Source organism: Pristis pectinata, chromosome 4, assembly GCF_009764475.1.
Source record: "Pristis pectinata isolate sPriPec2 chromosome 4, sPriPec2.1.pri, whole genome shotgun sequence".
NCBI classification, from domain to species: Eukaryota; Metazoa; Chordata; class Chondrichthyes; order Rhinopristiformes; family Pristidae; genus Pristis; species Pristis pectinata.
This window is the reverse complement of record NC_067408.1, coordinates 46,827,450-46,853,614: the sequence shown is the minus strand read 5'-3', so window position 1 is coordinate 46,853,614 and position 26,165 is coordinate 46,827,450. Positions and strand designations below refer to the sequence as shown.

Sequence of the window (26,165 nt, the reverse complement as noted above, 5' to 3'; positions counted from 1 at the left end):
ATGGCTGCATCTTCCAAATGACAATGCTCTGAAGATCTACAGTGATGTATCTCCAGTGCTTTGCGGGCCGTTGCATGCACTAATCCGTTGGGGCAGTACAAGAAGTTTGAAGCCGACGTCCTACCTTAGACAAGGTCGCTGTGGTTTCCGAATGTATGTTATCTTTGGTAAGACTGTTGAGAAAACAACGTTTGTCTACATATCCTCCACATCTTTTGTCAATAGATTATGTGACACAGCCGGAGATAAATTACTTGAGAGCTAAGGAGTGAAAGAAGATGATGTACTCGTCTAGACGAAAACCCGTTCTCTACTTCACCAAGGAAGATAGCAGGTAATCTGAGATAAGAGCATTATGTTGAATAGGAGAAATCGAAAATTTTATTTTTATTTCTTAGTGTATTTTCTTTTATTTTAAAAAGAACTAGATATTACTAAAATAATGTAATATTCTTCAGTGCCCTGTCTGCTCACTGAACCAGTACTGCATTTACTTTAGAGACCACTGGGTTGATTAACCCTACAATTAATTTCTTATACACTAGATTTGTTGTACCAATTGACCTCTTGTGACTAAGTATGTCGTGAGCATTTTGGATTTATCAGTGCTTTGTTTATAAAATCTGTTAAAACAAATTAGGTAAATATACTTTTGCCCTTGAAATATTTGTAATGCAATGGAAAATTAACACTTGCATAAATTAAATAACACTTCAGAAGATATGGGGTTAGTGCAGGAAAGTGGCACTGAGGAGAACAATCTGCTATTTCATTGACTGGCGAAGCAGGCACAAGGGGTGATGGGTTGCCTCACTCCTCCTATTCCTTGTGTCCCTGTTTGTTTTATGGTCTTTATGCAAACCATTTTGATTAAAAAGTGAAAAGCTTCAAAGATTAGTTAGCTTTGTTCTATTTTGGGGGGCTTGTTTGACAAGTGGATGTTACCTGTCAATTTTGTAAGTTCCTATGTTATTATATTTTAATGGTTGAGTTTGAAATCTTACAACCATTGCATTTAATTCAGTCATTTGACAGAAATGTACAATGGCATGCAAAAGTTTGGGCACCCCTGGTCAAAATTTCTGTTACTGTGAATAGCTAAGTGAGTAAAAGATGACCTGATTTCCAGAAGGCATAAAGTTAAAGATGAATCATTTCTTTAATATTTTAAGCAAGATTACTTTTTTATTTCCATCTTTTACAGTTTCAAAATAGGAAAAGGGCCCGAAGCAAAAGTTTGGGCACCCTGCATGGTCAGTACTTAGTAACACCCCCTTTGGCAAGTATCCCAGCTTGTAAATGCTTTCTGTAGCCAGCTGAGAGTCTTTCAATTCTTGTTTGGGGGATTTTCATCCATTCTTCCTTGCAAAAGGCTTCTAGTTCTGTGAGATTCTTGGGCCGTCTTGCATGCACTGCTTTTTTGAGGTCTATCCACAGATTTTCAATGACGTTTAGGTCGGGGGACTGTGAGGGCCATGGCAAAACATTCAGCTTGTGTCTCTTGAGGTAGTCCAGTGTGGATTTTGAGGTGTGTTTTGGATAGTTATCCTGTTGTAGAAGCCATCCTCTTTTCATTTTCAGCTTTTTTACAGACGGTGTGATGTTTGCTTCCAGAATTTGCTGGTATTTAATTGAATTCATTCTTCCCTCTACCAGCAAAATGTTCCCCATGCCACTGGCTGCAACACAAGCCCAAAGCATGATCGATCCACCCCCGTGCTTAACAGTTGGAAAGGTGTTCTTTTCATGAAATTCTGCACCCTTTTTTCTCCAAACATACTTTTGTTCATTGTGGCTAAAAAGTTCTATTTTAACTTCATCAGTCCACAGGACTTGGTTCCAAAATGCATCAGACTTGTTTAGATTTTCGTTTGCAAACTTCTGAAGCTGAATTTTGTGGTGAGGACGCAGGAAAGGTTTTCTTCTGATGACTCTTCCATGAAGGTCATATTCGTGCAGATGTTGCTGCACAGTAGAACAGTGCACCACCACTCCAGAGTCTGCTAAATCTTCCTGAAGGTCTTTTGCAGTCAAACGGGTTTTGATTTGCCTTTCTAGCAATCCTACGAGCAGTTCTCTTGGAGAGTTTTCTTGGTCTTCCAGACCTCAACTTGACTTCCACCATTCCTGTTAACTGCCATTTTTTTAATTACATTATGAACTGAGGAAATGGCTACCTGAAAACACTTTGCTGTCTTCTTATAGCCTTCTCCTGCTCTGTGGGCATCATTTATTTTAATTTTCAGAGTGCTAGGCAGCTGCTTAGAGGAGCCCATGGCTGCTGATTGTTGGGACAAGGTTTGAGGAGGCAGGGTATTTATAAAGCTTTGAAATTTGCATCACCTGGCCTTTTCTACTGATGACTGTGAACAAGCCATAGCCCTAACAAGCTAATGAAGGTCTGAGATCTTGGTAAAAGTTATCTGAGAGCTCAAATCTCTTGGGGTGCCCAAACTTTTGCATGGTGCTCCTTTCGTTTTTTCACTCTAAAATTGTACAAAACAAAAATAATACACTAATCTTGCTTAAAATGTTGAAAAGAATGTTTCATCTTTAACTTTATGACTTTTGGAGATCAGTTCATCTTCTACTCACTTAACTATTCACAGTAACAAATTTTGACCAGGGGTGCCCAAACTTTTGCATGCCACTGTATACCGTGAAATTGGTTCTGAGCACCGTGTCACTGATATGTTTAATAATTTATTAATAGCTGTTTAGTTATGCTAAAACATACAGTGGCATGCAAAAGTTTGGGCACCCCAGTCAAAATTTCTGTTACTGTGAATAACTAAGTGAGTAAAAGATGACCTGATTTCCTGGCTACAGGAAGCATTTACAAGCTGTGATACTTGCCAAAGGGGGTGTTACTAGGTACTGACCATGCATGGTGCCCAAACTTCTGCTTCGGGCCCTTTTCCTTTTTTGTTATTTTGAAACTATAAAAGATGGAAATAAAAAAGTAATCTTGTTTAAAATATTAAAGAAATGATTCATCTTTAACTTTATGCCTTTTGGAAATCAGGTCATCTTTTACTCACTTAGCTATTCACAGTAACAGAAGTTTTGTCCAGGGGTTCCCAAACTTTTGCATGTCACTGTATATAGACTAGCATTTATTGACAGATCCAAATCACTTACATCATAAAAGATTTGAGGTACTACCAAATTACAAATAATGCCAGCCTTCAATATGCCAAATCCTTTTTTCTTACATCATTAAACGTGGGAAAGAATGTGACTTCAGACTTAAATGTTCAAAACATATCCTATATCTGAATATACAAATTGTGATGAATGGCCTAGAGGATCTGAATTTGCCCACAGCAAGTGGAATCAGCCCTGCTATACATGTCCCTACCCATACCCTGCATTTGAATCACCAACACTCGTTGCTCCTGGTTCCCAGGATTTGAATTTCCCCCAAAGATACTTGCCAGTCTCCAGGGTTTAAATCTCTGTAGCACCACTGTCCTCCTGAGCACAGTGGTTTGAACGACCCAGTAGCTGCTGTCCCTGTTGGTATATCTGGGATTTAACTTTTCTCACCCCTTACATGTCCCCTTCAGTCCTGGCCCCATACGTAGGGTCAGGACTGATGGTCTGAAGCTCTTGAGTTGTCCCTGAGTTCACAGTCTGCACTGATCATGTAAACTTGAATCTCCTACAAAAGCTATTGGCACATACAGTGTCCATTTTGAATATATGGGCTACTGCAGTACAAGGGATCTCTGACAGTAGTTCCCCAAGTCTGTAATTTACAGATTCCGTTATTCAAAATTGAACAGAGTGTAACTCCCATACTTCTAGCTATTATGTAATCAAGCAGGGACAGATGTTTCACCATTATTTCATTGTGTAACAATGTGATATGTCAGGGCCTCTGCATCAATAGAAATTCTTCAAGTCAAATAAGAATAAAGCTGAGATCCAAGGTCAGACCCGTGTCATGCTTCTCCTCCGCAATGTGGGAACTTGGAGGCTGCCAGTGTCCCTGATGACTACGTGTGCAGGAAGTGTGTTCAGCTGTAGCTCCTGGCAGACCACCTGTTGGCACTGGAGCTGCGCATGGATTCACTCTGAATACTGTTGGGGGAGGTGGCTCGTCGGGGGAAGGCAGCAGTAGCCAGGATCTTGGCACCATGAGGAAAAGACTGGCAGAGCTACAGTGGTAGGGGATTCCATGGTAAGGGGAATAGACAGGGGTTTCTGTGGCAGCAAACAAGACTCCCGGTTGGTGTGTTGCCTCCCAGGTGCAAGGATCAGGGATGTCTCGGAGCAGCTGCAGGGCATTCTGGAAGAGGAGGGTGAACAGCCAGTTGTCGTGGTGCATGTAGGTGCCAACGATATAGGAAAAAAGCAGGATGAGGATTTACAAGCCAAATTTAGGGAGATGGGAGATAGATTAAAAAGTAGGACCTCAAAGGTAATAATCTCAGGATTAATACCTGTGCCATGTGCTAGTCAGAGTAGGAATAGCAGCATGGTTAGGATGAATATGTGACTTGAGCAGTGGTGCAGGGGGAAGAGTTTCAGATTCCTGGGGCACTGGAACCAATTCTGGGGAAGGTGGGACCAGTACAAACTGGACAGTCTACACCTGGGCAATACTGGGATCGATATCCTAGGGGGATTGTTTGCTAGTGCAGTTGGGGAGGGTTTAAACTAATATGGCAGGGGGAATGGGAATCCATGCAGAAAGACAGAGGGGAGCAAAGCAGAGACCAGAGCAAAAGTTAGAAAGGGAAGTAAGAGTGGAGTACTGAAAAGTCAAACACAAAGGACACAAAGGTTACTAGATTCTAAAAAGACAATGAGTGCAAGGGCACTTTATCTGAATGCCCGTAGTATTCAAAACAAGGTCAGTGAATTTGTGGCACAAATCAGTACAAAGGGGTATGATTTAGTGGCCATTACAGAAACGTGGTTGCAGGGTGGAGATGATTGGGAATTAAATATCCAAGAGTATCAGGTAATACAGAAGGATAGGCAGGAAAGTAAGGGAGGTAGGGTAGCGCTCTTAATTAAGAATGAGATCAGGGTGATAATGAGAGATGATATAAGATCTAAGGACCAGAATGTTGAGTCCATCTGAGTAGAGATTAGGAACAGTAAAGGGAAAAACTCACAGGATAGGAGTTGTCTGTCAGCCACTGAATGATAACATTACAGTGGTACAGGCAATAAACCAAGAAATATTTGATGCATGTAAGAATAGAACGGCAGTTGTCATGGGGGGCTTTAACTTCCACTTAGATTGGGTGAATCAAGTTGGTCGAGGCAGTTTTGGGGAGGACTTCATAGAATGCATCCATGATAGCTTTTTTGAACAGCATGTTAGTGAACCTACAAGGGAAAATGCTCTTAGATCTGGTCCTGTGCAATGAGACAGGCAAAATTAATGATCTTGTAGTTAGGGATCCTCTTGGAAAGGGCGATCATAGTATGATTGAATTTCTCATACAAATGGAAGGTGCAATAGTTCGATCTAAAACCAGTGTATTATGCCTAAACAAGGGAGACTACAACAAGATGAGGGAGGAGTTGGCTCGTGTAGACTGGAAACACAGGCTATATGGTGGGACAGTTGAGGAACAGTGGAAGACTTTCAAAGAGATTTTTCATGGTGCTCAACAAAAGTACATTCCAGTTAAAAGCAAGGACAGTAAGGGTAGGGACAGCCAGCCTTGGATAACTAAGGAAATAGAAGAAGTCATCAAGCTAAAAGCTCATGCATACAAAGTCGCCAAGAGTAGTGGGAAACTGGAAGATTGAGAAAACTTTAAAAAAAACAACAAAGAACCACTAGTCAAGCAATAAGGAAAGGGAAGATAGATTATGAAAGTAAACTAGCACAAAATATGAAAACAAATAGCAAAAGTTTTTATAATTATATAAAGTGGAAAAGGCTGGCTAAAGTGAACGTAGGTCCCTTGGAAGATGAGAAGGGGTAATTAATATTGTGTAATGTGGAAATGGCCAAGGCCTTGAATGACTGTTTTGTGTCGGTCTTCATGGTAGAGGACACGTCTAACATGCTAAAGAGAGATGTTATGGATGCGATGGGAGGTGAAGACCTCAATACAATTGCTGTCACTAAAGAGGTATTGATGAGAAAACTAGTGGGCCTAAAGTTAGACAAGTCCCCTGGTCCTGACGGGATGCATCCCAGGGTACTGAAAGAAATGGCGGAAGTTATAGTAGAGGCATTTGTGATAATTTACTAAAATTCTCTGGACTCTGGGCAGGTCACAGCAGATTGGAAGACACCGATTGTCACAGCACTGTTTAAAAAAGGATGTAGGCAAAAGGCAGGTAACTATAGGCCAGTTAGCTTAACGTCTGTAGTCGGGAAAATGCTTGAAGCTATCATTAAGGAAGAAATGGCGAGACGTCGGGATACAAGTGGTTCCATCAGGCAGACACAGCATGGATTCAAGAAGGGCAGGTCCTGTTTGACAAACTTACTGGAGTTCTTTGAGGATATAATGAGCGCAGTGGATAGAGGGCAACAGGTGGATATTGTCTACTTGGATTTCCAGAAGGTGTTTGATAAGGTGGCACATAAAAGACTTATTCATAAGATAAGGGTACATGGAGTGGGGGGTAATGTATTAGCATGGATAGAGGATTGGTTAACCAATAGAAGGCATAGAGTTGGGATAAATGGGTGTTTCTCTGGTTGGCGATCAGTGGTGAATGGGGCGCTGGGCCCGCAACTGTTCACGATATACATTAATGATTTGGAAGAGGGGACTGAGTGTAGCATATCTAAGTTTGCTGATGACACCAAATTGAGTGGAAATGCAAATTGTGCAGAGGATGCAAAGAGTCTGTAGAGAGATATAGATAGGTTAAGTGAGTGGGCAAGGGTCTGGCAGATGGAGTACAATGTTGGTAAGTGTGAGGTCATTCACTTTGGAAGGAAAAATAGAAGATCAGATTATTACTTAAATGGTGAAAGATTGCCGCATGCTGTTGTGCAGAGGGACTTGGGAGTGCTTGTGCATGAATCACAAAAGGTTGGTTTGCAAGTACAACAGGTTATCAAGAAGGCAAGTGGAATGTTGGCCTTCATTGCTAGAGGGATTGAATTTAAGAGCAGGGAGGTTATGCTGCAACTGTACAGGGTACTGGTGTGGCCACGCCTGAAGTACTGCATGCAGTTCTGGTCTCCTTACTTGAGGAAAGGTATACTGGCTTTGGAGGCAGTGCAGAGGAGGTTCACCAGGTTGATTCAGGAGATGAGGGGCCTCTGAGGAGAGATTGAGTTGCCTGGGACTATACTCGCTGGAATTCAGCAGAATGAGAGGGGATCTTATAGAAACATATAAAATTATGAAATGGGTAGATAAGATAGAGGCAGGAAGGTTGTTTCCACTAGTAGGTGAGACTAGAACTAGGGGACATAGCTTCAAGATTCCGGGGAATAGATTTAGGACAGAGATGAGGAGAAACTGCTTTCCCCATAGATTAGTGAATCTGTGGAATTCTCTGCCTAGGGAAGCAGTAGAGACTACCTCATTAAATATATTTAAGACACAGCTACATAGATTTTTGCATAGTAGGGGAATTAAGGGTTATGGGGAAAAGGCAGGTAGGTGAATCTAAGTCCACGGCCAGATCAGCCATGATCTTATTGAATGGCGGAGCAGGCTCGATGGGCCAGGTGGCCTACATGTGTCCTATTTCTTATGTTCTTATTTCATGAATTATAATTGGATTTCTGACTTAAACGTTACTATGAACAGCTGCCTCCCATGTTTCATGTATATACCTGTATATACCTAGCATAGATTCTGCTTCATTTGGAGGCTACAACTTACTGTTACTGGATTTAAAACTGGATATGCTTTCCTCTCTGCTGAAAGTAGTTTTGAACATGAAGTCAGCCATCTTTTTCCATTTTGACTGTGCAGAGTGCCAGCTGGTGGTGGCACAGTGATTAAATTACCTGACTTGTAAACTAGATGCCTAAACCAACAGTCTAGTGATCCAAGTTGAAATCCCACCAAGGTGGTTGTGGATTTTAAATTCAGGTTAATAATGTGGAATTTGGAAAAAAAAAACAGAGAAACTATTCAAAGTTAGGATAAGTAGGATTGCTCTCTTAAAAACCCTCTGGTCTTTGAGGAGAGGAAATTTATATAGTACTGCAGACCCACCCCATTGGGTTGATTCCTAAATGGCCTTTTAAGCTATGCAGTTGTACCATTATCATTACACTCAAAAAGAGAAAGAATTATACCCGAGGGAAAACCGCAGCAGCAAATACAGACATGGTAAAGTCAAGGCCAGCTCAGTCAACCTTGCAAATTCCTCCTCACAGCATCTGGCGACTGGTGTCTGAATTGTGTGAGCTGTCCCACAGACTATACAAACAACAGCCCAACGTAGTCGTACTCAAAGGATCATGCCTTAAACACAACATGCCATCATACTCCTCAGGCAGGTCTTGTTCAGCCAGCAGGTCAGACCCACCAGAGGTGGTGGCATGGTGGTATATAGGCAGTAGGGTGTAGCCCTATAAGTCCTCAGCATTGACTCCAAACTCCACAGTTTCATCTGGTCAAATGTGGCAAGGAAACTTTCTCTCTTAACCTACCATCCTCCTTCAGTTGATGAATCATTGTTCCTCTGCATTGAACAACATTTGGAAGAAGCATTGAAAGTAGAAAGGGCACAGTGTAATCTGGGTAGGGACTAATGTGCATCATCTAGAGGGGCTTGGTTGCATCACCACTGGATATAGCTGTCAGACTGGGTCTCTGGTGGGTAGTGAGTGAACCAACCCAAGGGATAAAGCTACTTGACCACATCCTCACCAGTCCACCTGTGGCAGATGCATCCTTCCCCATAGCATTAGTAGAATTGCCCATCGCACAGTCCTTGTGGCGATAGAGTCTTGTCTTCACACTGAGGTCACTCTGGATTGTTTTGTGTGGGATTAAACTCATGCTGAATGGAATAGGCTTGAAACATATCGGGCATCTCAAATCCAGACATTTGTGAGTTGTTTTGGACTATCAGTAGCAGCAGAAATGTATGCTGACCATAACCTGGTGGCCTAGCATATGCCTCACTCTACCATTACTATCAAATGAAGGGATCAACAAGGTGGTTCAATGACAAGTGCAGAAGGACATGTCGGGGCCAGCACCAGACATGTCTAAAAATGAGTTACCTGCCTTATGAAGCTGCAAAACAGGACTTTGTGTGTGCTAAGTAGCAAATACTGTCTGCAGTATACGGAAGTAAGAAATCTGGCAACCAACAATCCCATCAAAGTTCTGTAATCCTCCCACAGCTAATCATGAGTGGTGGCAGACAGTTAAATCGTTCATAGGATGAGGCTCCAAGAATTTCCTCAACAATGGTGAGATCCAGCAAAATTGCCCAGGTATGTTCTGTTCACAAAAACAGGATAAATTCAGCCTGGCTAATTAGTGCCCAGTCAGTTTGCTGTCACTGATTAGCACAGTGATGGAAAGTGCCATCAACAATGCTAACAAGAAGTGTTTACTCAGCTGCTTATTGATTGGGTTTTACCAGGACCACTTCGCTCCAGACCTCATCACAACCTTGGTCCAAATGTGGACCCAGCAGCTGAACTCCAGAGGTGAGGTGAGATATCAATCAGCTTTTGACTGAGTATGGGATCAAGGGGCCCTGGTACATCTGAAGTCAGTGGGCATCAAGGAATATACTCCATTGATTAGAGTCATACCTCGTACAAAGGAAAATGATTGTATTTGTTGTATGTCAATCATCCCAGACCCAAGAGATCACTGCAAGAGTTCCTCGGGGCGAGATCCATCTTCAGCTGTTTCATCAATGACCTTCCTCCCATCTAAAGTGATGTTCGCTGAAGAATACACAATGTTCAATTCCATTCAAAACTCCTCAGTACCTACATGTGGGAATACCTAAATAACATTCAAGCATGAGTGGTTAGGTGGCAATTAGTATTAATGTCACAAAAGTGTCAGGCAATGAGTTTAACCACCAATTCTTAACATTCAGTGATACTCCAACAATAATATCCTGGGGGTTACCATTGATCAAAAATTCAACCAGGTCAGCTGTATACAAACTGTAGCTACAAGAACATCTCAGATGCTGGGTATCCTGCAGCGAGTAATTTATCTCCTGATGCCTCAAACCTTTACACCAGCCACAAGGCAGAAGTCAGTAGCTTAATGGAATATCCTCTACTTGGCCAGATGAGTTTAGCTCCAACAACTCTCACAAACTTGACACCATTGAGGACAAAGCAGCCCACTTAACCGGTACCTCATCCACTACCCGAAACATTCATTCCCTTCATGTTGTCTAATTCATCATACCTCTAGAACGTTGTTATTGATTCTTCATTAAAAATATTTTCCTTTTGCTGAAATGGTGTCTTAAAGTATCAGCATCATCTTGTCATGTCCTCAAAATTCTGTGTCTTGCTATTAGTGGTCCAGGCAAGGTTATTTTGTTTCATTGCCAATTGTCAATTGAATCTGCTAGCCTTGATGATTTCTCCCACCTGCGGTGCTACTTCTAAATAAACTAATCTCAGAAGACAATGGAATTTTTACAGCACAATTATAAAGCCATTCCAGCAATTTTAACTAAGTGTGTTTAGTTCTCCAAGGATTTACATAGGTAGTGTGGGTTTTGACATAAATTGGCCAATACTTTTAGTAGCTGAGGTGGTCAGAATAAACTTAAAACAAAGTAATTAAATAGCCCTTAAAGGAGGATATATTTTATGTTGTAGAGGTGATTAAAGGGTAAATGTCTAGTCCATCATACCTCTAGAATGTTGCTACTTCAGCATAAATTAAAAATGACAGGGATTATGGAACATTGACAATCCAGTTTTGTTTAATAATACTCATTTTGATATCCTCTTAAGATGGTTTTGAGCATGATCTGCCTTAGAGTGTAATCATGGCAATCTGAACTATCGCCTTGCTTCATCCCAAGTGATCTATCCCCCAATTGTTTTGTTTTGTCTGGCAGGGCTCCTGCTCTTGTTGGTCTCTCCACAGAGCAGTCCAATTTGTGAGTGTCATGTATTTTATTGCTGTGTGTGTGTGTTTGTGTGTCTTTTATCATATGTGGATATTATTTGTAAAGTGTGCATGACTATCCAAATATACTAAATGTGCACATAATGTGCATGCCAGTTTATAACATATTTCCCACGTGCTGGTTTATGAATGTACTGAACAATGCATACATCTAATGTGCTGAACATCCACTATATTCACCTGAAAGGTGCATGTATGAACTCTACAAGGCATATTGTAATAATCATCTGTGTAAGCAGCACCATGTAATAATATTTGTATTGCATGTGCTAATGTTATTGAGACCAATATTTACAGCAGTTGGGAGAATGCATGGGTTTATTTTATACTTTGGGCATTTGAGACATCTTGTCACTTATATTGCCAAATACGATAATGTTATTAAAGTCAGTCCACTTGAGTTTGAAAAGTTACAATATACCAACTGAACAAGATGATGGATTTTATTTTTGAAAATCAATAATTATAAGACTTGAGCAGTATAATGAATATTGAAAAAATATTTATGTTATTTGACTTGGGGATCCAAATTTTATAATAGTTGTTTGGCTTTTTTAATATCATGAATAAGCGACTGCTTGCAATTTTTTACTATTTAGGATGGCAGTGACCAAAAATGCAGTGATTTTCTTCTTGCTCTGGGAATTATCAGTTCAGAGATAAATACCTTCTGAACAACAGGCATTTGTTTGATGCTTGACCTTTGTAATGAACATTTTAATAGCTTATGTAGGTCTGGTGGTGTTAGACATATAATCTCTTCAGAAAATAAAATAACTGTGCTGTTGTCTTTTTCAGGTCAGGCCTGCTACTAAGGATGTTGCCTAGAAGATGTTCCATCTTTAAACTATTCTGTACATTTATAGTCCTTGGATTCTTCTCTGTAATGTGGCTGCAGTACAACTGCAGAGTAACCAGCAGCCAGAGCAGCAATGATGATGGTTCGGTGTACAAGTCCTGCCGGGAGGAGACTGATGATCCAAGCTGGGGCCCTCACAAAATTGCGATCATTGTTCCTTTCAGGGAGCGTTTTGAAGAACTTTTGAGTTTTGTTCCATACATGCACGCATTTTTAAAGAAGAAGAAAATCAGACACAAGATCCTTGTAATCAACCAAGTTGATCACTTCAGGTACTGGGCTTTAAAAGGTATAATATATACACAATCTTGCTGTAGGTTTTCTTATCACATAGTAAGAATCAAATTTGTACATAAATAATATTTAAGGAAAGTCAAAACAGGCTGCTGGATTTTAATCACTGGATTTCCATTTTCAGTAGCAAGGTTTACCAAAGCTTATCTGATGTAACTGGGAATTTTTCAGCATTGTATTTCAAACTCTGTTTTTACATCATTTTCTGGTGTCAGTAGTGTGTTAGTGACTCCTTTCCCAAGATCTTGAACTGTGCTTCTCTTAACCTATAAAAAAGCTAAATATAATCTTTATAGTAGCTCTACTGAAACCCAGAAGAATTCCAACTTTGTTTAAACCTATACAGTTAACAGGCTATGTTTTAAGTGAAGCAGCAGGGCCTGGGCAGTGGTATAAGTTGACAGCAGCAGGAAAAGAAAGTTATCTGGAGTTCAGCATGATGTAATTCATTGGTGCTAGTATTTAATAATTGTTCAAAGTAAATGTAAAACACGGTAACTCCAGGGGTGAATGCGTGATTTCCACATGTATGTTGATTTGATATTAGCTCCAATTTGTTGTGTAATTTTTGACCATATATTTTGGCTAATTTTAGATTAGCTGCATCTGTGTCTTTCCTAATGTCCCATGTTCATCAAATATTCAAAGAAGATGTCCATAGGCATAATTTTTATGCATCCTCCAATGGTTTGTATTGTGTCTCAGAATATAGTAGCAGGATTTCCATAGAAGGCAATTTCAGGGAGGCTGGGGAAAGGGGTGGGGGGGGGGGGGGTAGTTGAGGGAGCCAAGACCAGCACAGGCATTAGGTAGAATAAGGCACCAACCCAGTGTAACTAAGGCAAAGAGACACCTGCATGCTAAGTGACAAAATCTGCATTGCGTGAATGTTTTTTATTTCATTGTTAGCTAATCAGTCTCAAAGCCAATGGATTCAGAATAAAGCTGGACCCAAAGCAAATTCAATCAGACTAATGGTGGCTAGTAAGGTAATAAATTAGAGGATGAATTTTAATGGGGATGCCATTCTCCACTGCTTTGGGAGAAAAGTATGTAAATACAACAAGCAACAACTTGTAAACCATGCTGGGTGCTTCACAGGAGAATTATCTAATAATGTCTAATAAAATATGACAGTAGTCTTCATTAGAAGATATTAGGTCAGGTGAGGTTTTCAGTAGGGTATTAAAGAAGGAAAGAGAGTGAAAGTGAGAGGTTTAGGGAGGGAACTCCAGAGTTTATAATGTTGGTAGTTAAAATCATGTCTGCTGCTGGTGGAGTTATTAACGTCAGAGATGCTCAAAGACAATTGGAGGAACACATACCTCAAGAATACTGAAGGCGTGGACAAGATTGAAGAAAGAATGAGGTGGGAATGTGGGTGATGTGAAAGAACTGGAAAATGAGGTTGAGAAGTTTGAAGTGCCTGCATATGCCTTCAGTGAGAAAGTTTTAATAGTACAATCATACGAGACCTTCTCTTAAGAAAATATATAGAATTTGGTTCATTCTATTTGATGTTTAAGTGAATGCACTGCATTGAACAAAATCTGTGATCCCACTCAGCATTCCACTTTGGTGCTGAAGACTGCATACCACAACCAGCCAAACCACTATCCAATTTGTTGTAGTATATTAACTGTCACCTTCAAAGCAATTTGGGAGATTGCCTGGGTGTATCAATACACAAAAAGGTGGTGGAAGAAGTCACCATACCTTGCCACAACATATACCTGGACATGGACAATAAGTGAGAGGTCTTTGGGACTCTCAAACCTATAGTTGAAAGATTTTGCTTTTCTGGGGGCAAGTTTGCAGAATGTGGATTTTGGCTCTGGTCCACATCCTTTAAACTTTGCTCTTCTGCTAATCATTTAGCTCATCCCTCAAAATACATGGCGTCCTGAGAACTGATGACTCTTCTTTCATTTGTTAACCATGGTATTGAAAATGATAGTATCTGGTCTTTCAGGAAATGTACTCTATAGAGACCACTTAATTTTAGCAGTCAATAATCATCAGTTTTTAAAATTATAAAAACACAGAGAACTGAAAGAGACCAAAGGATCCTATTTTTCATTTTGGGATCCTGTGTTTGTTCATGTTAATAATTTTGTGCCCAGATTTAATCGTGCCTCTTTGATAAACGTTGGTTTCTTGGAGAGTGGGAATGATACAGACTACCTTGCTATGCATGATGTGGACTTGCTGCCCCAGAATGAAGACCTGGACTACGGGTATCCTGAGAAAGGACCCTTTCATGTGGCTTCCCCAGAACTTCATCCCCTCTACCATTACAAGAACTACGTGGGAGGGATACTCCTCCTCACCAAACAGCACTTTGAACTGGTGAGTAACAATACTGCTTGAAAGAAACCAGGTTAAAAAAAAGTATAAATTAGTAATTGCTGTCATAGTGTTTAATGTTTATGACCACTTTTAGCTGTGATGGCGTTAGAAACGAAAGGATGAAGGTAAATGAATGTTGCCTACTCTGTTACTACCAGCAGGATAGATCTTGAGCAGAGGGGTACCACTTAGTAAAGAGAGTGAATTTCACAGACCCCAGAGACCCAAAAAGCTTACTATGAAATTGAGTACTTTTGAAGAGGAAACATTATTTTATTAAAAATAGAAAATGCTGATAACACACAGGTGAAACAGCACCTGTGGAAATAAAAACAGTTAACGTTTGAGGTTGAAGAACCTTCATTATATTTCAGATTTCCAGCACTTACTGTTTTTGTTTTATTTTTGAGCACTTTTCTAATGTAGGTAATCTCCTACTCCCAAACCCCCGTAACCATTTGTGCACAGCACGGCCCCACAGATAGCATTGAGGTGACGAGCAGATAATCTGTTTTCGTTTTGTTGATTGTCAGTTGAATGTTGGCCAGAAGCCTACTGCAGTTTCATCCATCAACAAAGGTATATTGGCTCTGTTTAAAGTTTCATGTTTCTTGGTTCCCTTTGTGACAAGGAAATTTATCTATCTCAGTCTCAGGTGTACTCCAATAACTTCATGGGACTCTGGGCTACAGGATTCCAACAATTCATAAATTCATAACTGGGGGAAAGAATATATTCTCATGAGTCCTAACTAGCTAACCCTGTGATCTATAAATCCTAGTTCTGGGTTTCTATCCAGGGGAACAAGCCTGCTGGCATCTAACCTGTCGTGCCTTCTGAGAATTTTATGCAATTCATTGACATCATTTCGTATTCTTCTAAACTCCATTTTCTACTCACCAAACGTAGAAATCGGCAAGGTGACACAGTAGTCAATACTGCTGTCACACAGCTATGATGATCCTGGTTCGGTCCTGATTTTCAGTGCTGCCTGTGTGGAGCGTACTTGTTCTCCCTGCAGTCTTGTGGCTTTTTCTGGATGCTCTGGTTTCCTCCCAAGCATATGCTGGTAGGTTAATTGGCTACTGTAAATTACCCTTGGTATAGGTGCTTAACAGGCAAATCAAAGGAGAGTTTATGGGCATGTGAGACAGTAGGTTGCAGGGAGATAACTGAGGGAATGGAATTACAGGAATAAAAGTAAGGAAATAGAAATGTGAAGCATCACAGAGTCAAAGGGCTGAATAACCTTTTCCTGTGTCTTAAGAAAAAATGAAATTTAAGTTTCACGAACTAGTGCAACGAGACAGTATTTTAGAATATAATTCTTAAAAAAAACTTTGATGTAATTGAGAGCTATAACCTATTGCACTTTTATTAAGAGCTGAAAATCAGTTAATGTAAAAAGAGACTGTTGAACATTCAATTTTATATAATTCAAATTACTTTAGGAACTATACAGAACCAGATATTGATTTCAGTTCAAAAGTCGTGAGGTAAAGAATGGAGTAGTCTTGTATAGAGGATGCACTCCAGCTTAGGAGTTTGTACTAATTGTCCCGTTTTTCCAAACACAATGATTTCCTTTCTGTTTTACAGTGTAATGGGATGTCAAACCGGTTTTGGGGATGGGGCCGGGAGGATGATGAATTTTATCGTAGAATAACAGCAGCAGGACTGCAGGTAATAGTCTCATACCAGCACGCACATGAATTTGTAAGAGAGACTTGAAACTGTCAGTATGAATATTAGGCAGGTTAAACTCTGTTGTGAAATTCTTTTTGATTCATTTCCTATAACTCCTTGGCTGTGACTCTGATATGCTCTTTTCAACCCGTGATCTCATTTAGTGAACTAGGGTGAAGCAGAAATAACACTGAGAATTGATGATGGGAAATACTTGGTAAAGTAGTCTCATTGTGCTTGGGTGGGTGACTGACGTGGCAGCAAGCAAGAAATACATGTTTGATTTTTCAGGAACATTGTATTTGTACTTTGTGCTCTTTCAATACAGCTTTTCTCCCCTCTCCCATTGTTATGATATGGTGCTTTCAGATAGGAACATAAAAACAGGAGTAAGATAAGGCCATAAAGTCTCCTGAGCCTGCTCTGCCATTCAATAAGATAGTGTCTAAATTATCTCCCATAACTCCACTCTCCCACCTTATGTACATATCCCTTGATTCTCTTTGTGATCAAATATCCATTTGAACATCCATTGACCTTTGGGCTAAAGAATTCCCAAAGATTCCTCAAATCCTGAGCGAAAAATGCTCTCCACAGTCCTAAATAGCTGATCCTTTATCCTGAAGCTATGATTTCCTGTGGTGGTAATATTACGCATGTCATTGAGACCCGTTCTCATTATGATCTTTGGTGAATACATGCCTGTTCTGCTTAGTTTCTTGTCACTGGATGACATTTCACTGAACATAGAACCTTTCACAATACAGTCTAATGAAGTAACATCTCAGATGCACTTCTATTAATATAGCTGGAAGTGAGAAAATGCAAGGAAACTGAATAACCCAATTTCAAATAACTCAAATAACTTTTTAAAAAAATGTACAGATCCAGTTACTGATAACATTGAAATTGTTCAGGTTCTGAATTAATTAAATATTTTTCATTATTTAAGAACTTTTAAAATGTGTCCATTAATGCCTGTAAATAGTTAATTTTAAAAGCCTTCTTGCAGTGCTGCAAATGGGAACAATTAGTGAAACTTGCCAAAGTGATACATTTGAGCCAGCTTCATTAGTGGGGCCAGCTTCCAATCCAGTGTTGTTTAACCTGCTGAATGTGACTTGTGCTTTAAATTCTTCAAACTTCGGCATAGGTTTGACTAATTTCTAGTAAACGGTGCTGAATAAACCAGCACAGTTTAGCAAAAGATTGCACTGCTTAAAGCGATAGTTAAAATAGTTTCTAGTTTTCATTTTTACACCTACGGAAGTGAAAGCTGATGAGAGTTCCTCAGTTTCTTCAGTCTGGATATTTCGTTCTGGTTTCTGTTATTTGCTGTTAAGATTGGAAATGTTGATACCATTTGGTATCAAAACTTAAGTTAAGAATTTCATGTATGAAGTGCAGAATGAAATTCCAAGCTGGGATCTTCTACAATTTTGTTAAAGTTGGATTCTGAGGTCAGATGACAAAAAGTGTATAAATTCAGTAGCCAAACTGCATGCATTATAACATTGGAAAAAATCCTAGAAATTATTGGCACGTCAGGCAGCATCTGAAGAGAGGGGAACACAGAGTTAATGTTTTAGGGCATAGACAGGCTGACAGTTTTTCAGAACACCACCATTCAGCCCACAAGCGTGACTTTTGAGCTTGTAGTTGCCTATCATTTTAATTCTCCAACCTCTTCCCACTTTGACCTTGCTTATTATAGCATAGAAGGCGGCTGTTCTTACACTATTCCATCAAAGCCCAATGCAATCTTGAGGAATGGCATCTTGCCTTTCAATTAAACACATTACAAGTTTCTGGACTTAACACTGAATTCAATAATATCGGATAACCATCAATTATAACCTTAGTTCCTTGTGTTTTTGGAATTATCTTCTCTTTTCAGATTTGTCATCTCATTCATTTATTTGTCTTCCTATTTTTACCTCCTTCAGACATACTTTTTGTTATTTAGACCATAAGACATAGGAACAGAATTAGGCCATTTGGCCCATCGAGTTTGCTTGGCCATTCAATCATGGCTGATTTATTTTTCCCTCTCAACCCCATTCTCCTGCCTTCTCTCTGTAACCTTTGATGCCCTTACTAATCAAGAACCTATCAACCTCTGCTTTAAATATACCCAATGACTTGGCCTCCACAGCCATCTGTGGCAATGAATTCCACAGATTCACCACCCTCTGGTTAAAGAAATTCCTCCTCAACTCTATCTACAGGGATATCCTATTTTGAGGCTGTGCCCTCTGGTCCTAGACTCTCCTCCTACTGGAAACATCCTCTCCATGTCCACTCTATCCAGGCCTTTCAATATTTGGTAGGTTTCAATGAGATCCCCCCTTCATCCTTCTAAAGTCCAGCAAGTACAGGCCCAGAGCCGTAAAAATGCTCCTCGTACATTAACCCTTTCATTTCTGGGATCAGTCTCGTAAACCTCCTCTGGACCCTCTCCAATGCCAGCACATCCTTCCTTAGATATGGGGCCCACAATATTCCAAATGTGGTCTGGCCAATGTCTTATAAAGCCTCTGCATTACATCCTTGCTTTTATATTCTAGTTCTCTCAAAATGAATGCTAACATTGCATTTGCCTTCCTTACTACCAATTCAATCTGAAAGTTAACCTTTAGGGAATCCTGCACAAGGACTCCCAAGTCTCTTTGCACCTCTGATTTCTGAATTCTCTCCCCATTTAGAAAATAATCTATGCCTTTATTCCTTCTACCAAAGTGCATGACCATGCATTTCCCTATGCTGTATTCTATCTGCCACTTCTTTGCCCATTCTCCCAACCTGTCCAAGTCCTTCTGCAGACTTCCTGCTTCCTCAACACTCACTACCTGCCCATACTAATGCCTAGTATAATTTACTAATGCCTTCATGTGTTTCACTGAGCTCCATCATTCCTCTTGTTGTTTTAAGCTCTCCTTGGCTTCATTCCTTTCATGGATCTTCCGTTTTGCTCTCCCTATCCTTTCTCCCTTTCTTTGCATGTTGAAATCTTGTTTTACTTCAAACTTCTACCCCCAGTTCTGATGAAAAGTCATCAGCCTGAAACATTAACCCCTTTTCTCTGTGAACACCTGCTGCTTGATTTGCTGAATATTTCTGGTTTTTTTCAAGCATTTGCAGTATTTTGTGTTGTATTGTAAGACTATTTAGCAACAGTTCTAGTCCTGTACAAGTTATAATGCTTATTTCTATAAGCTGTAAACAATATTTTTGCCATAAAAACTGAGACACATGTTCCCCAAGAATTTTGCAGAGCTGCACAAGAGAGGGAATGTCTAATGTAATTTTCATTTTGCCATGGAATGCATATATTTCTATAATTGCACAAAAAGTGTAATTATTGTTCCATTTTGAGGGATTTCTCAGCTCTCTGGCTCACACAGTTCTCAAGATCCTTAGAGTATGTTACAGGATTTAGCTTATTCAACTCATTATTGTATATTTTATGTTGAGTGCATAGCATATCTTTCTACTGCTGAATGGAATTTGATCTTGTTCTGTTTTTTTTCCCCTAAACTCACATCCCATCACAGAATTATTGTAGTATTGAGGGCTTCTGATTTGTCTTCTCACCATGTTGTCCAAACCCAATTTTTAAAAGATGAATGGGATGGTTCTGATCTGATTAAGGAGCAAATATCATTTCCTGTCTCAAACACTGAATGGGACAGCAGGTATTTTCTGCTCTCCAGCAGACTTAAAATATAAAATGCTGGAAAATCTCAGCAGCTCAGGCAGCATCTGTGGAAAGAGAAATGGGTGAAGTTTCAGTTCGAAAACCCTTCACCAAAACTCAAAGGGTCTTTGACCTAAAATGTTAACTGTTCTCTTTCCATAGATGCTGCCTGACCTACTGAGTATTTCCAGCATTTTCTTTTTTTATTTCAGATTTCCAGCATTTGCAGTCTTTTGATCTTTAATAAAACAAAATATATTTTATTTTGAATTTGTAGCTTTACCGTCCTACTGGAATTCAAACAGGTTATAATACCTTCAAACATTTCCATGATCCAGCGTGGAGGCGACGAGACCAGAAGAGAGTGTCAGGACAGAAGCAGGTATAGATTAAACTCCCACAGTTACCAGCTTTTGCAAGAGGTACAAAGCTGAAGTCATTGGGTTCCACTGAGTATTATAATGCCTAAATAGTCACAACAGATCAGATCAACCCGAAACCTTAACTTTTTTTTTCTCCACAGATCCTGCCTGAACTGTCGAGCATCTCCAGCATTTAATTTTTATATATAATACATATATATATGAAAGATATTGCATTATCGGTACTGGAGGGTCCAAGGAGGTGGTGATCAGTAGTATTGTTGATTTAAATGGGAAATCACTCATCATTGTGGGTGGTAAAAACAGAAAATGCTGGAAGTACTCTGTGAAGGCAGCATCAGTGAAGGGTGAAACAGGTAATGTTTCACAATGAGAGGTCATTGGTTCTAATGATCAGCCCTGCCTAAACGGTTAGCTCTGATTCTCTTCCTAGTGACGTTGTTGAGTGTTTTCAGCATTTACTTTTTCTATTTCAGATTTCCAATGTTTAATTTTTTTTTTTGCTTTGCTTTTCCATCCATATGGTAGATGGCTGAGTGTGTACTATACTGGATTCATCACTGCTGTTTGGCCTGACTGGGTATTTACTGCAATCACTATTACCAGTGAGACCAACTGGTATTCTGTTAGAGGAAGTACACAGCAATCATCAGGAAGAGAGGCCATGGCATGAGAAAGGAAAAATGCCATGGTCATTCATAGCAGTGGCTTGGCTGTAGTTAATTCCAAGGAGGCTATGCTGAGATTATTAATGCCAAGGAGTGGGAGCACCTTGTATTCATCAGTGGGTTTGTCCAGGAATAATACTGGTTTTGGTCAGAATTAATGTGATTTATTTAGCTAAAATTTAAACAAAGAGCTGCACAAAGTTCAAGCTTTCATTGCATTTTCACTTCTCTCTCTCAGTCCATTTTGGTTGTTAGGTCAGGAAATCAACCTGTGGCTGTGTCTCTCCCAAAGATAAAAATTGTAGGTATGTGTGATAGCTATAATGGATGATTTTTGTTCTCTCTCCCTGTTGGGAAACTCACTAACACTGTTCAGATCAAGAAGCTGCCATTTGAAAAAAATATTTGCAATTTGATTCTAAGGAAATTTATTCTAATTTATTCCAAGGAAATTTATTTCCAATTTGCTTCTAAAGAATCCCATCCAGAAATAATTGACCATGATTAACATTTCCTGATGAGTGCTGCTGATGGCTTCCTCCCTTTAAAAGAAACCACATAAATAGACTTCCTGCCTGATGCTAAACTGTGCAGACTAAAAGGCCCTTGGCCACACCTGGCCTGTGCTGGGTTGCCAAACCACAACTTTTAGGAGCACAAAAGTTGGATTAAGAGGAGGAAACAAGAATGTTACAGCTGCTGATCACTGTCCAGGGACTTTTACCAGACACTTGGGTTGAGTCAGACTGCTGTTGTGACGTCCTCCATAGATGAATAAAAGAGAGAGATTCAATCCAGTCCTGTACGTGATCCTGGATTCCAGAAAGCTGCTGATGCCAGTTTCACTGTATCTAGCAATTCTTCAAAGGAATAAGTGGTCCTGGTAGGGGGGAGTCTGTTATTCTCAAACAATTGAAAACATTTCCAGGTAGTCCTACCATTGTTAAAAGCGGTAGCAGGCAGTAATGGCTACATCTTGTTATTACTTGCTACTATAAAATAATGGGAAAAAGTTAATGTAGTTAACTAATGGGAAATAGTTAACCCGGGTTCAATCCTGACCACTTGGCACTTTCTGTATGGAGTTTTGCATTTCTCTCTGCAACCATGTGGGTTTCCTCTCGGTGCTCCAGTTTTCTCCCACATACCAAAGAGATACGAGTTGGTAGGTCAATTGGACACAGTAAATTGCCCCAAGTAGGTAGGTGATTCTGGTGGGAGTTGATGGGAATGTGGGGAGATTAGGTTACAGAGAAAATTAATGGGGAACATGACTTTTCTTTCCAAAGATTTGATGTGCCAAAAGTTGCTAAAGTTATTGATTCACGTCAGTTTTCAACCCCCCCAACTTCTGCTCCTCTTTTAACAGGAACAGTTTAAGGTTGACAAAGAAGGTGGATTAAAGAACTTGAAATACAGTGTCGGGTCCAGAACAGAGCTGACGATCGCAGGGGTACACTGCACCATTATCAACATCTTACTGGAATGTGACCTGAACGAAACACCTTGGTGTATAATAAACTGATTGGACATATGCTAGAAATAATTGGATCTCTTCTAGCTGAAATGGAACTGCTGACAAAGTGGATAGACCTATCACGCTGTGATTTTGGGCTCCTGTTCTATTGGTGATGCTGTCAATACACAATGCCGTACCAGGTTCTGAAGTAGTTTTGGAATAGTCTGTTGGGTGACACATTGATCAATGTTACAAATTTTTGCAGCATTTGACAAGTTGGTTGCAAGAATCCTTCAGTCTGAATGGTTAGCGATGTAAAAGGCTATTCATGGGAAGTTGCTCATAAACTAGCAAAATCTTCAGTTTTTTTTTTCCAAATCCTTGTTTTCTTGTTAAGGTCACAGCCAGTAATCTATTTTTGGTGCTCTCCTGATGGACTGTATTTCGTCATTCAATGAGGCAGCAGAGGACTTCTACCATTATTGCAAAACAATATAGTATGTTACCTTTCTGTAGAAGGATCCCTTAAGCTTGTGGTGTCCACTTCAAAAAAAATGTCAACCCTAACGTTGCAATTTAGAGAGCAATGGATTCTCCTCTTGGTTCATGGAATGATGGAAAAAAAGTTTACAAAGAAGTGAATATTGAAATCTACATATCAATATATTCGCATTTGTCAATGAACATGGTTGTGACATTGTGATAAACATTGTTTTTACTGCAGTCGACTAGTTGATGGATTCATCATGCTGATTTTGAAACTCAGCCAGTGCAAAATGTTCTTGGGTTACTGTCTGTACAGTTAGAAAAAGCTACATTCCAAACTAAGTCTAGAAGATGGAAATAATCTTATAATGAAGGTAAAGAACACCCTAGGCTGATAAGGAACAATCTGCTTTACATTTTTACTGATGATTCAAATCAATATAAAGGAAGTCTTTATGCATCTCATGCTACTATTACAATAATAGGCTGCATGATTTCACAGCTCCAGTTTTTGGAGCCTTCTCACCTTTAATTCTTGTTCAATGAGAGGGAGCAATGCAGAAAGCATTTGCCTTGATTGTTCTGCCATCCAGTGGAAGATTTGCAGGACTACATCATGAAATACTACATAAGTGGATGGACACTTTCTGGACCAGATGATTCTGACATTCATAAAGGAGAGATGAAGAGATCTTCAGATCTCATTGATTTTTGTTTTGTTCTGCTTTGAAGATGTAAATTTCTTGTTTTTTGGGGGGATTTTTTTTAACCTGTAAACATCTCTCAAAAATGAAATGAATTGAAACAGATTCACAGGAAGAGAAAAAAAGTCTCAAAATATTGACAGATTTGTTTCTTGATTCATTGAAGCATCTGGTTTCATCGAAGTATCCAGAATTTTAAAGGCACAAAGTATGTTTTTTTTGAGAACATTACGGAAGGGTACTTACCTGCTACTGCATGAATGACTGCTGCAGGTCTACAGCAGCGGCAATGGCAGCATCTCCTATCATTTGATATTTGTGAATGGGATGGAAGGAAGATGTGTAAGTGAATCTAAATTCAGAATAATTTTTTTTAAACACAGTTTATTTTAGTGTTTTACTAGGCTTTGCAATATAGGTCCATCAAAAATGGATGGTGATACATCAGTATTAGTGAGTGGAAACTGCCATTTCAGTGCATTTCTTCATTGTATTTATTTCTTAACTTTTCAGAGTATTATAGTAGAAATAAATTAACTTTACCAATTTGTGTTGTGCCTTCCTTAATGCAGAAAGTTTGCTTTGAGAATCTGAGTTTTACTTGTTGAGGGAAATGAAGAATTCATTAGGTAGGTAGTTCTCTTGTTTGGACTGATTTTTAATTCAACTCAATTGGGAATAATTACCCTTTATCTGATAGGCAAGTTGGTACAATACACCTCAATGGGAATAGATAAAGAGACTATCCAAGATCAACAAGTGGGTGGAAGTGGAAAATACTGGAAGGGATGAAGATGGACTTGAAGCAAGTTTACAACAGAATGTAAAAAGTTTATCTCTCATTTAAATACATTAGAAGCTTAAATTTGTTTTGAGCAAATGTCCCTAAAGAACATTTGCCAGCAATTCCCACCCAAATTCCCTTCTTAGAGCATTTGGCATGCAATATTTCTCCATCTTAAAATCTTCTTCACCAGCCAGTGACCAATCTTGAGTCTCCCTTGTCAAAGTTCTGGAAGATATCATGACCTCCAAAACACATATCACAGCTCTCTGTTCAAACCCTTTTGGTTTGAATTCCACCCTGCAACAGCAACATCTGCCAGTGAGATTTTGTGGATCATCTTTGCAACTGTTCTGTAACATAATTCTTAATAGTTCTACAACATTTGGCATAGATCAAAGTTATTCATTTTCTCTGCATATGTGTTCCTCCCATTCTTTCCCTTGCCCATCCTAATCCCTGCACTTACTAATGTAACTACTAAACATTCACCTTTGTATTCTTTCTGCCTCTTCCTACCTATCTGTATGCTGCCTCTGTGTAATATAATCCATAGCCACAGAGTCAGCTTCCATGTGTATACTGTTAACTATACTTTCACCTCTCCATACTGTCAAATTTGCAACTTGCAGATGTCAGAATTCTGCCTTTAATTTATCCCCATTTACTCTCCTTACCAGCTTGAAAGGTTCACTCAACACAATAGTGGCACAGCTAGTTGAGCCACTGCCTCTCAGCACCAGCGACCTGAGTTCCAGCCTGACCTCAGGTGCTGTCTGCATGGCGTTTACACATTCTCATGACCATTTGGGTTTCCTCTGGGTGCTCCTGTTCCCTACCACATCCTCAAAGACGTGCAGGTTGGTAGGTTAATTGGTGGCTGTAAAATGCCCCTAGCATGTAGGTGAGTGGGAGAATCCAGGCATTGTGACGAGGAGGGGAGAGTAAAAATGGGATTAATGCAGGATTAGTGTAAATGGGCAACTCATAGTCAGCACAGTGTGGGGAGAAGGGCCAGTTTCTGTGCTATATGTCCACGTGTAATGGGTTGAATTAGGTTCTCTAGTTTCCTCCAAACAAATTCTGTGGAATTATCCTGTCTTGGCACTGTGTTCTTTTGTTTCTGTTTTCTTGCATTATCCCCATCTTCCTCTGCAGTGCTACTTTGTGGTACAACCTTGAACAATGCCATCCCTACTTTTGGGATCTCTTCCACAACCTTCCACCTTTAAAATTCTTCAAATGCAACTCTTCAACCAAGTTGCCACAACTGATTGGCAAACGTTCATAGAACATAACAGCACAATACAGGCCCTTCAGCCCACAATGTTGTGCCGACCTTTAAACCTCACATAAGACTATCTAACCCCTTCCTCCCACATATCCCTCTATTTTAAATTCCTCCATATGCCTATCTAGCAATCTCTTGAATTTGACCAATGTACCTGCCTCCACTACTGCCCCAGGCAGTGCATTCCATGTCCCAACCACTCTCTGGGTAAAAAAAAACTTTCCTCTGATATCTCCCTTGAACTTCCCACCCATTACTTTAAAGCTATGCCCTCTTGTATTGAGCATTGGTGCCCTGGGAAAGAGGTGCTGGCTGTCCACTCTATCTATTCCTCTTAAGATTTTGTACACCTCTTATCATGTCTCCTCTCATCCTCCTCCTCTCCAAAGAGTAAAGCCCTAGCTTCCTTAGTCTCTCCTCA

General features: G+C 39.8%; 1 protein-coding gene across 2 annotated transcripts; it reads left to right on the top strand.

Annotated features, from left to right (window-relative positions):
• Window positions 1–24,213, top strand: b4galt7 (xylosylprotein beta 1,4-galactosyltransferase, polypeptide 7 (galactosyltransferase I)). 2 transcript variants are annotated; one of them, XM_052014141.1, is made up of 7 exons: window positions 1–134; window positions 226–334; window positions 11,883–12,215; window positions 14,361–14,586; window positions 16,186–16,269; window positions 20,247–20,351; window positions 22,390–24,213. In XM_052014141.1, exons 2-7 carry the CDS (start codon window positions 279–281, stop codon window positions 22,543–22,545), a joined length of 960 nt encoding a protein of 319 aa, XP_051870101.1. In that variant the 5' UTR covers window positions 1–134; window positions 226–278; the 3' UTR covers window positions 22,546–24,213. The 2 variants fall into 2 exon arrangements, with proteins under 2 accessions (XP_051870101.1, XP_051870102.1); XM_052014142.1 differs by lacking the exons at window positions 1–134; window positions 20,247–20,351 and having other exon boundaries at window positions 193–334; window positions 22,390–24,206.
• Window positions 24,214–26,165: the final 1,952 nt, after the last annotated feature.

Excerpts from the sequence above, each read along its gene's own strand:
- b4galt7 (XM_052014141.1), top strand. The coding sequence starts at position 279 with ATGATGTACTCGTCTAGACGAAAACCCGTTCTCTACTTCACCAAGGAA. Across the intron at positions 16,270-20,246 it reads TAACAGCAGCAGGACTGCAG|CTTTACCGTCCTACTGGAAT; the intron begins GTAATAGTCTCA and ends TTGAATTTGTAG. Across the intron at positions 20,352-22,389 it reads GAGTGTCAGGACAGAAGCAG|GAACAGTTTAAGGTTGACAA; the intron begins GTATAGATTAAA and ends CTCTTTTAACAG.